The 13,705-nt window shown below is 28.9% G+C and overlaps 1 protein-coding gene across 6 annotated transcripts in view; it reads left to right on the forward strand.

The window, feature by feature from the left end:
* LOC130665441 (uncharacterized) overlaps positions 1-13,705 on the forward strand; it is a 64,416-nt gene that overhangs the window by 48,347 nt on the left and 2,364 nt on the right. For all 6 annotated transcript variants that reach the window (XM_057465833.1, XM_057465829.1, XM_057465830.1 and 3 more), the window contains 3 exons: positions 10,228-10,392; positions 12,833-12,873; positions 13,333-13,431. In XM_057465833.1, coding sequence (XP_057321816.1) covers positions 10,239-10,392; positions 12,833-12,873; positions 13,333-13,431 — 294 coding nt within the window. In that variant the 5' untranslated portion in view covers positions 10,228-10,238. The remainder of the gene's footprint in view (positions 1-10,227; positions 10,393-12,832; positions 12,874-13,332; positions 13,432-13,705) is intronic.

Raw genomic sequence — 13,705 nt, forward strand, 5'->3', positions numbered from 1 at the left:
TTATTAATTACGTTAGTGAAGCAGTATTCACTTCATAATCAGTGTATTTCAACAATAAATTAGTGAATTTTCACTAATAAATTTAGATCTATAATGTTCACTAGCAAATTAATGATTTTCACTAATGATCTAGCGATATTTTCATCATTTCCACAAGTGAAGCTGTTATGCACTTTTTAATTAGTGAATTTCACAATTTCACTAGTCAAATTCCACTATTAATATTGATGTTACCCCTGATTAAAAGAAACAATTCAAATCGATTCAAAACAATTCAAAAAAAAAAAAAAATTTTTTAATCGTTTTAAATACTTTTGAATCGAGTTAATCGACATCATTTTTTAAGTGCGAATGAAAATGAATCGTTTTGAAACCATAAGAAAAACTTTTTGAGAGAAAAGAATCATAAAGAGGAGAGAAAAGTCACCGGTGCTAGGCAGCAGCAGCGGGAGTAGTTCGGTCCTTGCCACGAGATCGCGCCCACCACTTGTAGTGTCCCTAGGAAGAAACTTATTTTAAAAGTGTTATATTTCGAATTGGAAGAAATTCTGACAGAAGTACTTCTCTGTCATTTGACAGAGTACTAAGTGCCGTTTTTGGTAGTAATATAGTATATCTTATATTACTTTATGACAAATAGTAATTATTGTTTGTCAGATTCAATACGATTCGGTCTTTCGAATTATATAGTTTTTTAACTTCCCGCTAAGAAAATTGTAAATTTTCAAAAATTCGGGAAGTTATTGGTTTCGGTCCGATTTACGAAAATCGAATTTTCATCAGATGTCGACGTTTTGAGGTTCTAGGAAGCTATTCTGACTAATTTCAAGATGATGTCCGAGGTTACGTACGTACGTATGTAAATACCTGTATCTTTTGAACGGATAAACCGATTTTAAACTTTAAGGTGTCATTCGACGCGGCTTGTCAATCTCTTGAAGCTGTGAGAAATTGAGCTTGATCAATAGAGCTGGTTCAGAGATATTCCAAACATAAAATTTTTTCAAAAATGTTTTTTTTTGATAACTTTTAATGTGCTCGATGGATTGATTCCAAAATGAGCTGGGCTCTAGAGCTTTATAATCCGCGTCGAATGCCACCTAAACAACCAAAATCGGTTCATTCGTTCAAGAGAAACCGTTGTCGAAAGAATTAAAAAAAAATTTTTTTTTTATTTTTTCTGAAATATCTCAAAAACGACTCGATAAATCGAATTCAAAATTTGATCTTTAGAACTTGATAAAACGCGTCGATTTCCACCTCAACCGTCTTAATCGGTTTATTCGTTTGAGAGATATGGTTGGAGAAAAAATGGTGGAAAACGTTTTTTTTCGAAAACAACAGCAGACAAACGTATTTTCGAGCTCGAAGAGCTCGAAAATGTATTCACAATAATGTTTTCGGGGTTCTTGAGCTCGAAAACAGCGGGAAGTTTTAGGGCTGGCCCGCAGGGTCAACTGACATACCGATTTTTTATTATATTTTCGTCACTAACATTTTTATGCCATCGTACTAATTTAATGAGTTAATTTTACTAATCCAAATAGTACTTTACACTACTGAAATCAGTGCTATAGTCATACTTTATGTTCAGTGAATTTAACTTACTGAATTAGTGGTTTGATTTCTCTACTTTGAGACTTGACATTTACTTATCAAATCAGTGAATTCAAATATTCACTTATCAAATCAGTGAATTCTAATATTCACATATTCATTTAGTGAATAGTCACTAATTCTACGTGTTACGATTGTAGCATTGACAAAAAGTGAATATTCACTTGAAATTAGTGAAAAATTACTAATTCATGTTTAGAAAGTGGATTTTTCATAAATTAGTAAATCTGTCGTATCATTAATTTTTTAATCAATTAGAAATTATTTTTTGTATTTGAAATATAGTTTGACTTCTGCTGTTTCAAAAAATAAAACCGCTTTTTTTAACACCGGGAAAAATGTTAACACTAATACCAGTATTATTTTAACACCGGTTTCGGGGATAAATTCAACACCTAGACCCTTAACATCCTTATGATGTGATAGTGTGGGCTTACACCTTTTTTTTACAGTGCAGGATTATTTTTCTTTGATTTTCTACCGATGACCTAAATCTTGACAGTAAATCCGTAAAACTTTTTGATTTTCACTTCATTCTGATGTATTAAATTTCGTAATTGTCAGATTTTCTGATTTCTTTCTTTTTAATCAATTTTGAAAAAACAGAAGAAATTATGATCATCAATAAAAAAATACTTTTCATAAACAATATTTACATCAAAAAATATAATTTATTAATAGAATAACAAATAACTTATTTAACATACAAATAACATCACGACTTGTGATTACTCGTGTGTAATCACTGAAGATTAAAGATTAGGAGATAAATCCTTAGCAGGAAACTAAACCACTGCGTACTCAAGTGGCTGATAAATAATAATTGAACTTAACGTTTAGAGCTCAGCTACTTCTCTTACTTACCTTGATCCCTTGCAATTAATAGGGACTTGAAAATTTAAAATAAATATTGAAATATTGTTTATGTAACATTTGCTAATTGGCAACTCTTGACCTAAATATTTGCTGGTACATACGCGCTTATGTTTATTTTAAAATAAAACAGAAATCAGTATTTCAAATACGGCCCAATGAGAACACAAAAAAAAATGTTAGCCAAGTTGAATATACGATGGGGTTGTTTACACGTTTCATATCCGCTGTCGTGTTGATTCAGGTGTATACGAGTAAAAAAAAAAAAATTCTTTTCATCATTCATATCAATATGTGCTGATTAGCTTTGATTATTCAGCGAGTTCAATAGACCAAATGTATCATAAGTCATGACTTTGAAACAAAAAAAAATAAATATTTACTTTTTGTTTTTGATAAAAAAAATTTATACAATGAATTATTTTTTAACGCAATTACAAAATAGTTTATGGATATTTAATTCACTTAACGAACTGTTAATTTTAATTCCACTTATCTATAGAAGATTACATTCTTTTGTACTTTTGAAAGATAAAAATATGTGCAACGAGATGTCACTAAATATTTATATCGAATGTCAATTTCAGCAATTACAGTTCATTGAATTTACCTTTTATCATTTTATTGACTCGTACATTCTTTTGCCTGCTGATATTTTTTTTATTTTATTACAAAATTTTTTATGGAATATTAATAAAACACATTTTTTATAGGGGTAAAATGAGGTTCTAATAAAAAAATGGTAATTGTTTTTTTTAACTTTCCGCTATGAAAATTTAAAATTTTCAAAAAAAAGGGATCATTGATTTCGGTCCATTTTTTTAAAACCGAGTTTTGAACAGATCTCGATATTTTGAGGTCTTAGAAAGTTTTTCTGACGTTTTTCAAGATGATTTCCAAGTGCACATACGTACGTACACTCGAAAATTGAGTATTTACGTATGTATGTAAGTATTCTGTGACTTTTGGATGGATTGACAGATTTTAATCTTTGAAACGGCATTCAAAACGGATCACTAATTCCTAGATTCTGTGAAAAATTGAGCTTGATCGGTTCAGTAAATTTTGTGTTGTTCTATACACTGAAAGAAAAGTGCTTAGTAACCTGAACTATTCAGCGACAGATATAAAAATATAGTCTCCCTAACCAATTTTTATTGTTACTGGAACTACATACTAGTGTGAATCAGCACGAAAAAATAGTTACATTAATTAAACTTAAGAAACTATTTTTGCCTTATTATGGTCACTACAAAATTTCAATCTTTTTAAATCAACCCAGAGAGGAAAGTACCACGGGCCCAGGCTTGGCTCAACTTTGTAGAACCTTGGGCCAGGCTTGTAAGCCAGTCTTGGCCCAGCCTTGGTAGAAGCCTGGAATGATAATCTCGGGCCAAGCCTGGTTGCCAGTCCTGGCCCAAGCCTGGCTTGCCATTGGATGGCCAAGGCTAGGTTACCCAGTCTTGGCTCAAGTCTGGCTTGCCATTGGATGGCCAAGGCTAAGTTACCCAGTCCTGGCCCAAGCTTGGGCCAATATAGGTGCGCCAAAGCTAGGTTCCCCAGTGCTGGGCCAAGTAGGGGCCCGTTGTTCAACTCTGGCAGCTCCTGTATGGGAAGGCATAGTAGTGAACCCAATATTACCTTTATCATTGGCTCGATTAACATAAAATAGATGCAGTAGCTATGTTAGCTTAGTTCAATAGCTTCAATAGCTGAGTCGTCTGTGAACTACGATTTCTTAGTTCAGAAAACCGATTTTTTCTCTCAGTGTAGATAAAATTTGTAAAAAAATGTCTTTTTAAGATACTTTTTATCATTGATTTCAAAATCTAACAAAATTAGAGTCGTTTAACTGATTATCCTTAAAAATTTTGAATTTTCGTAGATGAAGGCAAGCCATGTCTTTTTTCGCGCTCACGAAGCTTGAAAACAGCTGGAAGTTTTCGGGCTGAGCTGCAGAGCCAACCGTTATCTAGATTTTGTTTACTAGTTTCACTATTTTTTAGCCTCCACATAAGTATTCGGTGGTCATATGACCCAATAATAGAAAAGTTTCTAAATGTGGGGAAAAATGGGTTGTGAAAATTAACTGATTCTACTTTATTTATTCGCAAAGCAAATATTTGGTAACAACATGAGCCATAGGAAAAAATTCCAAAAGTGGCCTAAATGGCCCCATGATGTCCATATTTCTCATGCGTCCAATTTACAAATAAAATACTTGAATCCCATTTTGCCCCCTCTCTTTCTCTAACCACAAAAGCTTCATAATTTTTAATTCATTTAAATAAATTTTGCGGTTCTCAAGGCCAATTATCGATTTAAAAATAAGAAAATAAGTAAAATTGAAATTTACTTCCGATTGAATAAACTTGAGAAAAAATTCAATCAATTGATTCCGAAATCTGAAGCAATGTAAGATTTGATAAACCCTTTTTCCATTACTGAAAGAATCGTTTAAATTAGTCATTTCATCCATGAGATTTACAATTTATACGTTTGTACACTGGCACAAATCCATTGGAATCCTCTTTACAATACAAATAGTTTTTCAAATTTAAAAACGTGAATGAATGTGAAGTAGAAAAAATGAAAAAAAACATTTTCCATATTTAAAATTGTTTTATCCTACTAATTTTTTTTTTTGTCATCAATTTCTCTCATTGAAAATTGAAAATTTTCAAAAAAGGCGAGTTATTGATTTCGGTTTAAGCTTAGTAAGCTATTCCATTTCCAGGAGGATATTCAAGTGTGTGAGTCTGCGTATGTCTGTATGTAACTCTTTCATACATTTCAAATAATTCCAACTCTTCCATTAATTCCGAAAATCGAATTTACGAAGCATATTTTTTCTCAATAACTCTGCCTTCATCGTAAAATATTAGCTCTAAAGTTTAATAAAACTATTTGGTTGAATAACTAAATTCCTTCTTTTCGGTTAAATATTTCGGCAAGTCTACGGTTCAAAATATTTTTTGAATTTTTTTTTTTTATCAATTTATTTAAAAATGATGTATGTGTTGTCCCATGTGTTACCGTGCTTTAACTTTTTTTTTGATGCACTATTACTCATTGTGTATATCATAAGCTCACACATACACATACATATACATAAAACGTTTGTGATATCTGTTTTTACATTTTATAGTACTAATGGCAGTACAAACATTAAATAAAAAAAAAAAAAAAAAACATTTTAATAGCTGACTTTTATGTTCCTGTCGTACTTTATACTTAATGTTTATTAAAAAAAAATTCAATTTAATAATTTTATAACCTAGATAAATTTTAAACTTATTATCATTATTATTATTATTATTATAATAATGATAATAATACAGAATAGGGCCATGAGATTAGTGCTTGGTGTAAGCAAATATACTAGTATACGTGATATGTTGGATGCTGACTATCAATCAGCGAATGGTGTATAATACGTGCATTTTTATATTTAAAATGTTAAACAATCTCACACTTTCTTATTTAACTAACCGCATAAACCTAATAAAATATAAACATAATTATAATACCAGGAATAGTAATTGTATTAATATAAAACATACATAAACAAATACAGCTCAGAAAAGTATATTGTATATGGGGTGCAATTGGTATAATAATCTTCCTGACAACATTAAACAAGAAAAAAATTTATCAAGTTTTAGAAAAACATTGAAACAATATGTAAAAGCTCATTTTTAAAACTATGTTTTTCAAATGTCTGTATAGTTGTTAAAAATTAATGTATTTAAACTAGCAGTACGCTAAATAAACACGATTACTATTATTATTATTATTATTATTATTATTATTATTATTATTATTATTATTATTATTATTATTATTATTATTATTATTATTATTATTATTATTATCATTATTATTGTTATTATTATTATTATTATTATTATTGTTATTATTATTATTATTATTATTATTATTATTATTATTATTATTATTATTATTATTATTATTATTATTATTATTATTATTATTATTATTATTATTATTATTATTATTATTATAATTATGATTTCTTTAATTATTTAAATGAATTTTTTTCATTACATAAATGTTTTTTATCTTAATAAATCATAAGACTAATTACTTTTTTTCTCCTTCATATGTATGCAACGTTGTAGTTTTCTTAGTGATGCGGCTTGATTATAATGGAAAGACTGAAATATGCTTTATATTAAGATATTTAGACAAGAAAAAAAGAAAAATAAGTAATTAAAAGTACATAAAGGCATTAATGTAAACATACAGAAAAAAAATTATTAATTTTGTATAATTAGAAAGATTGTTAATTTTTGAGTAGTTAAAAATAATAATAAAAAAAGAAAATCGAATTTTCATTTTCAGGCGAGTGTAGAGCATAGCCTTCGCGCTTAAGGCATGCAATTACTTAAAATATGTAATATGGTATTATTATACAGGTTAGTAATCTGTAAATGAAAGCTGTGAAAAAATTTCGATAATCGCCGACTTTGTAATAGTAATTTAAAAATGTGAGTAGAAGAATTTGATTGCAATGCAATTTATATGACTATTTGATATAACGATTTGTTTTCAAAAATGAAATTACGTCATTTAATTCGGAAATTAAAATTTTGGAAATATGAATACAGATAAATTTTATAACTTTTGCTAATTTGAATTTTGATAGTTTGAATTGATAGTAAATTAAATTTAAAAAATGTTGAGCTTCAAAATTAAAATTTTTATTAATAATAATTGCAGGCATATCAATTTTCTGAATGTTATTAATATATATATGTATATATAAATGTGGGCAAAAAATAAGTATATCGAATAAATTTTGTATATAGGTTGATATATCTACTACGTCATATGTGTCAACTTATATATGAAAATATATATTTATGTACAGAAAAAAAATTTATTCAAATTTTTCGTGATCTATTCATGCGAGGAAGCCACCGGCAAAAATATCAATCACGTCGATATTTTTTATCGAAGTTTTATTTCTTATAGTTATTTAACAGCAAATCGACGCATGCGCATCTTTTATTTCGTTCGCTTTCTCATCAACAGAAAAGTATTAATTTTCTATCTCTAAACAGGCTGGAATTCAAACTTTCCGCGCAAGTGCGTTGAGAATAATAAATCAATCTTGGAAAATTAATTTAGACTTACATAAATCAAATTTTTCTTTTGTTTTAATCATAGTAGACCTTTGTTGATTTATATAAACTTATGCTCAAGTAGGTCACGTTATCAAATAGTCAAATTTTCAAATTTCGTTTCTTAAAAGAATTTCGAAATCCAATAAAACGTTTCTTTAGTTTGTATGTGTCTACACTCGCACCAATGGCTAGTAGATTCGGTAGAAGTGAGACATAAATAGACTATGGACCCTATCCAAAAATTCCAAGAGAATTCAATCAAAAGTGCCCACGACCGCATAGAAACTATTAGACTTTCATTGGTTTCCATGCGGTTTTTGGCACTTTTGATTAGATTCCACCAGAGTTTTTTGCTAAATAAGGGATCGATGGCCCTAAAAATAAAAGTAGATCTAACATTTGCCGTAATCTGCCCAATTACTAAAGAATAAAACTATAAATCTTTTGATAGGAAAAAATTTTAATTTGAATCGAGAATATTTTTTCTTCAAAATTGAATTCTTGTTTTCATTCGAAAAAATATTTACTTGCATCAAAAACGAGAAAATTTTTCATTTAAGCATTTGAGACCCTAGTGACTTTATTCAAAGCGGCACTTTATTATACTAACTCAATATTTTGACTTTTCAATTAAACTTTTAAAAAACACCGACTCTCGACGGAATCGAACTCGCAAATTTTCAATTAAAAATCTTGTCTGCTATCTAGTAGGCTGACATACATCCGAGTTCTTACTACTATGGCTTTAAGTCGGTATACAGTTGGAACAAGAATTTGAGGCTCTCTAAGCAAAATTTTTTTTTTCAATCGAACGAAATTATACTCTAGTCAAGAATTGAAATTTATCAATCGAAGAAATTTGTTGGGTAGGTTTAAGGGGTAACGGTAACTGATTTTCAATTCAATTTAATTTACGGAGAAACACTAGAAATCTAAAATAGAGAGTCTTTAGCGTTTTTTAAAACCTTAACAAAGGGCTAAAAATTTCGTATTTTCAAAAATTCTAATTCGTCTCCGAGAAAAATTGTTTTAAAATTCTCATTTACTCAACGAGTTCAACAAAGACAGTCTCATTTATTTTTCTGAGTGTGAGAAAGGGGTCCGGTAGCGTATCCCCTTAAGTAGGTCTCATTAGATCAAAATTACTTTTTTCCAAACAATTTTTCCTATCATTTAATAATTTTACTATAAATTACAAACACATCTTCAGTAATTTTATAATCGTTCTAAAATGGACACGTAAAAAACTATTGATATGTAAATATTATACAGAAATAAAGGATTTCTTGGCGCAAGAAATATTTCGCATTATGAATTGAAAACAAAAATTTTCTTGCAAACAACATCTTAAAACGCATAACATTCTAATCGGGTAAGTAATTAGGATGTTTTCAAAAGACCCAAACAGATTTTTAAATTCTTCCACCATGCATCATGTAGTTGAATATATACACACCCGATCGGGTAAGTAACTGTTTGCCCGATTATTTACCCAATCGGGCATTTTTGCCGGGGCCATCTCAAAACGCATTACATTCTAGTAGGGCTAATATTCGGAGCGATTTTTCGGGCCCTTATTTTAAATCAGGCAAATTGTATGAAGCCTGGCTAAGTGCCCAAAATCATTTCTACCAGAGTAGAACTAGAATAAATTCCTCGACGCAAGAAATTTTTTTTCGCCCCAAGAAAATTTTTGTTTTCACTTTAAAATGCAAAAAATTTTTTGCGCCAAGAAATCCTTTTTTTCTGTGTACTCTTCGTATTACTGTAATAAATATTCATTGCTTTGATTTTACGAACAAAATCTTTTTTTTTCATTCATGCTGCATAAATTGTATGCGTGGTTGAATATTTTTTGTATATGACAAGTATGAGCTATGGTATAAAGCACAGAGTTGTAGTAGTTTATACCAATGTTAGGTGAGACAATCAACTCTCTATGTAAATGGGATATATTTCTCACGGGAAATTACTCACTGACAATTTACAATCACGTAAATTTGTTTCGTTAAAAAACATATAAAAAAAGGTAAGCAATAATTTTCAAAAATAAATCAATGAAAGATTTTTTTTTAAGTAATAATAAAAATGTATCTATAGATTTATGTATATCAGCGTATCAACGTCCTTTAAACTTACGAAAATCAATAACAAAAAAAACAAAGAAATAAAAATAAATAATACTTACAAGCACTATCGTTCTGAACGTGCGGTCGGGGTTCATTCCCCTAAATAAGGGAGCAAAAATAAAAAAAGATGTGAGCACATCAGAATGGGCAAGTAGATAGGGTAGTTCTGTAGTAATTTTACTCTCTCACTTTATCTTAGTCTTTTCTATTTTTTTTGTTATTTAATTTATTTTGACCTTTTTTTTTAACCCGCAACTTTAATCCTCAAACGGGGATTTTAAACTACCGACTCTATAAAATGAAGTTGAGTCTTTACTTAAGTAAATTATATTACCAAACAACTTAAATTAAATATAAAAGTACGGATAATAGAATTAAAATTGTGTAATTTTTTTTCTTTTTAATAATAAAATTTGCCGGAATTATAATTATTTAATGAATAAATTTATTTTTTATAGAGATGTGAGGAATGATCACGTGGGTGATGGTCGGACTGCTACTGGCTGCAGAAACAACTCATGGCAGAAACTTTTTGTCCGACAATGACGACACTAATGATAAAATTGAATTAAAACTTAATGGAATCAAAAGAACTGCGGGCACTAATGAAGAAGATACTTACCGTATGTACAAATATATTTTCTCATTTTTTTTTTGTTAGGGTATGAAATTCCCTCTAAAATGAATACCCACATGACTATAATCAAATTGTTACAAAAATTTGTTGGCTCAAATTTGAAATTTTTATTTAAAAAAAAAAACTATTTTCTTTGCGTTGTGACCAAAATTTAAAAATAACAATGATATTTATATGACTATAACTACTTTTGAAAAAAAATTAAAAATTTTTATTAAAAAATCAAAATTTGAAATTTTGAAAAAAATTTTTAATTAACATGTAGTCTTGTAGATTATTAAATTCTCTTTAAAATGAGTACTTACATGACTACAGTCACGTGACGACGAAAATCAATAATCTCAGGTCAAAATGAAAATATTTTAATTTTGATTTTTTTTTAATTTTTTGCTCAACTTTACTTTGATTATCTGCAAAAATTTTACAAAACGGAGTCATTGAATACTTAAGACATTTATTCAAAAATTTTGGTATAAAATCAAAATTCTAAAAAAAAAAAAATTTATGAAAAAAAAAAAAAAATTGAATTCTTGTAGATTTTTGAATTTCATTTCGAATGAGTACCAACACGACTATTCTCACTCCTCTTAAAAACAAAGAAATTTTTCATCAAAGATAAAAAAGTCAGTATTAAAATTTTTTTCTCGTAGCAGCCCCTAACTGATTTATTTAGACGAAAAAATTAAAATTATAGTTTTTTTGATACAAAAGATAGTAAAATTTTACTTTGAGACCGTATATACGTGATTTTCATATAATTCCAACCACTTCCTTGGACTTTTACTGAACCGACATAAAATCAATAAATATAAACTTTTTTTTTTATGTTCATTTTTGAATAAATATTTTTGTAAGCAACTTTTTTTACGTATAGCCAAGTAGCGATATAAATAAATCTGATAATCACTTTTTATTTCTGTAAATTCAGTATAAAAATAGTAAAGTATTGGTTTTTTATATAGCAGTGATGTAAATGAAGTATAGTATCAGCGCGACTTTTTGTTGGTAAAAAATCGGTATAAAAAGTTGACGTTTATAACGGATGACTTTTTTTTTTTACGTTGAAATATCTAAATTCTACTTTACTTTATCCCAAGTTGATGGCAACCAAAAAAATTACCAGAAAAAAAAGTATTTTTTAAATCCCTAGAGTATAATAATTTATATAAATAATTTCAACGCTCGTGGGATATAAGAAATCGATCAAAAACTTACACTGTTAAAAATTTTTTTTTTTTACTGTTTATTAAGTCAATCTATTTTAAATAAAATTAATTTTTGAACTGACAGTTATTTGAAACACCTTTATTTTAACCAAATATATTTTTTCATGCGGTCGTGTGGGTATTATAATTAATAATATAGTATAGTATACTGTGTGACAAGGGATGAAACAACAATCTCAGACCAGGGTGAAGTTGGCTGCCCTAGGGCTGACATCACCCGTAGTCTGAAATTGTGTTTCTTCCTGAGTTACACAGTATGTTTTTCATGATTACCTGGATTGGATCTTAAAGTTTCAATGTTAGCATTCAGTCAGAAACAAGTTAATTTAAGACCTATGGTGTGATCAACTATTAACTTGAGCGTGAATTGTAATTTGCTATTCATAACCCAGCAGAAACACACACACAAAAAAAAAATTCTCGACTGAAGGTAAATATTCTTGATTCAAGAAAATTTTTTTGGAGACCTAAATTTTCTCAGATAAAGTAGAAATCTTCTCCAACCAAACCGAATTCTCTTGGCTCAAGAAAATCTTGACTTGGTTCCCGAAAACGTTTGTCTTCAAAAATATTTTCTTGACTCAAGATATCTCTTTTTTCTGTGCACTAATTTTTATGAAACTTAGTCACAAACTCAAATCTGTCATTCACGCAAATAAAATTACTGGTCTGAAATTACCCTAGCAGATCCGAATTACGGTAAATTACCGCAATGTACCGTAATTTGCGGTAAACTACGGCAAAATACGGTATTTTACCGCAATTTGTGAGATTTTACCGTAAGTTACGGCAAATTTCGGTAAACATCGTAATTTACGGAAAATTACGGCAGATTAACGTATTTTACCGTAAGTTACGGTAATTCTGCCGGATACCGTAAATTACCGTAATTTGGATCTGCTAGGGTACTTTTAAACCAATCACAAGTATCAGAGTTCAAATAACAAATGCCTTCAGCCAACGAGCAGAAATATTATTTGTTTCTTCCCAAGGAACGAACCAAAAGTTTCTGCCCGCTGATTCAAGGCATTCACAATTTACGCATCAGCTAATATTTGTCCACGACATTGGACTGAAATTAGCTTTTTTCGACCGGCTGTATAGGCACTGAAATTTTAAGTTTCGATGCTGGTATTATAAAAAATATATTTTGAACAATATTTACTTATTGATAATAATAATAATAATTTATCTGAATAGGTCTGACATGCTATACCTGTGTCAACGTCAGCGATAATCAGGTATCGGATATGTCCATTAAATTCAAAAGCTATATATTACATGTATCGCGTTTAGGTCAGCTATGTATACAATCTCTATAGTCTCCAATAAACACTAAATATCTACAATATCTGTACATAGAATCTATACATAGTATATAGTATATATACACAGTACAATCATACCAATTACATCTTAGTAAAGCTTCATTCCTCTAAATAGAGCTTTCAAACCCATTCAAGATATTTCAACACAACCACAATAATAATAAAAATAATTCAACTGATTTATTTCCACCACCTGTCGCTACTATTATTATTGTTATTGTTATCGTCTATATTGATCTCCAATTTATTTTTAGTATCTCAGGAAAAAGCTTTAACGTCAATAAATTTTATATTTTGACATTTCTAATTAAAAAAATAATGATTTTATCTATTTAAATATTATGTTAGCAATAATTGTTAATTTTTTTTTAGATGTGTAATACATGGGCTATTGACACCCCGTGCCCACCAAATGGAAAAGATTTTTGTAGATCGCTACATATACTCGATAGTCGGGGTAATAGTGTCCTGGTAAGCTTTTTTATTATTATTAATTTAAATCAATTGTTCAAAGTTTTTATTGTCATATCTTTTGAATACACTTGATTCTATTTATAGAAGTAACTAAATTACGCGCATGCTCATACAGACGACTATGTATCACACACAATATTGGAATTCTCCATTGACCTAAATATATTTAACTGAAGGTCAATAGAACACTAACAGTGACCGTGAATTAAACAAGACTGAAACATTTAGTATTTTTTATTATTTTTATTTAGTAATTATTTTATTTTAAGTA

Source organism: Microplitis mediator, chromosome 3, assembly GCF_029852145.1.
Source record: "Microplitis mediator isolate UGA2020A chromosome 3, iyMicMedi2.1, whole genome shotgun sequence".
NCBI classification, from domain to species: domain Eukaryota; kingdom Metazoa; phylum Arthropoda; class Insecta; order Hymenoptera; family Braconidae; genus Microplitis; species Microplitis mediator.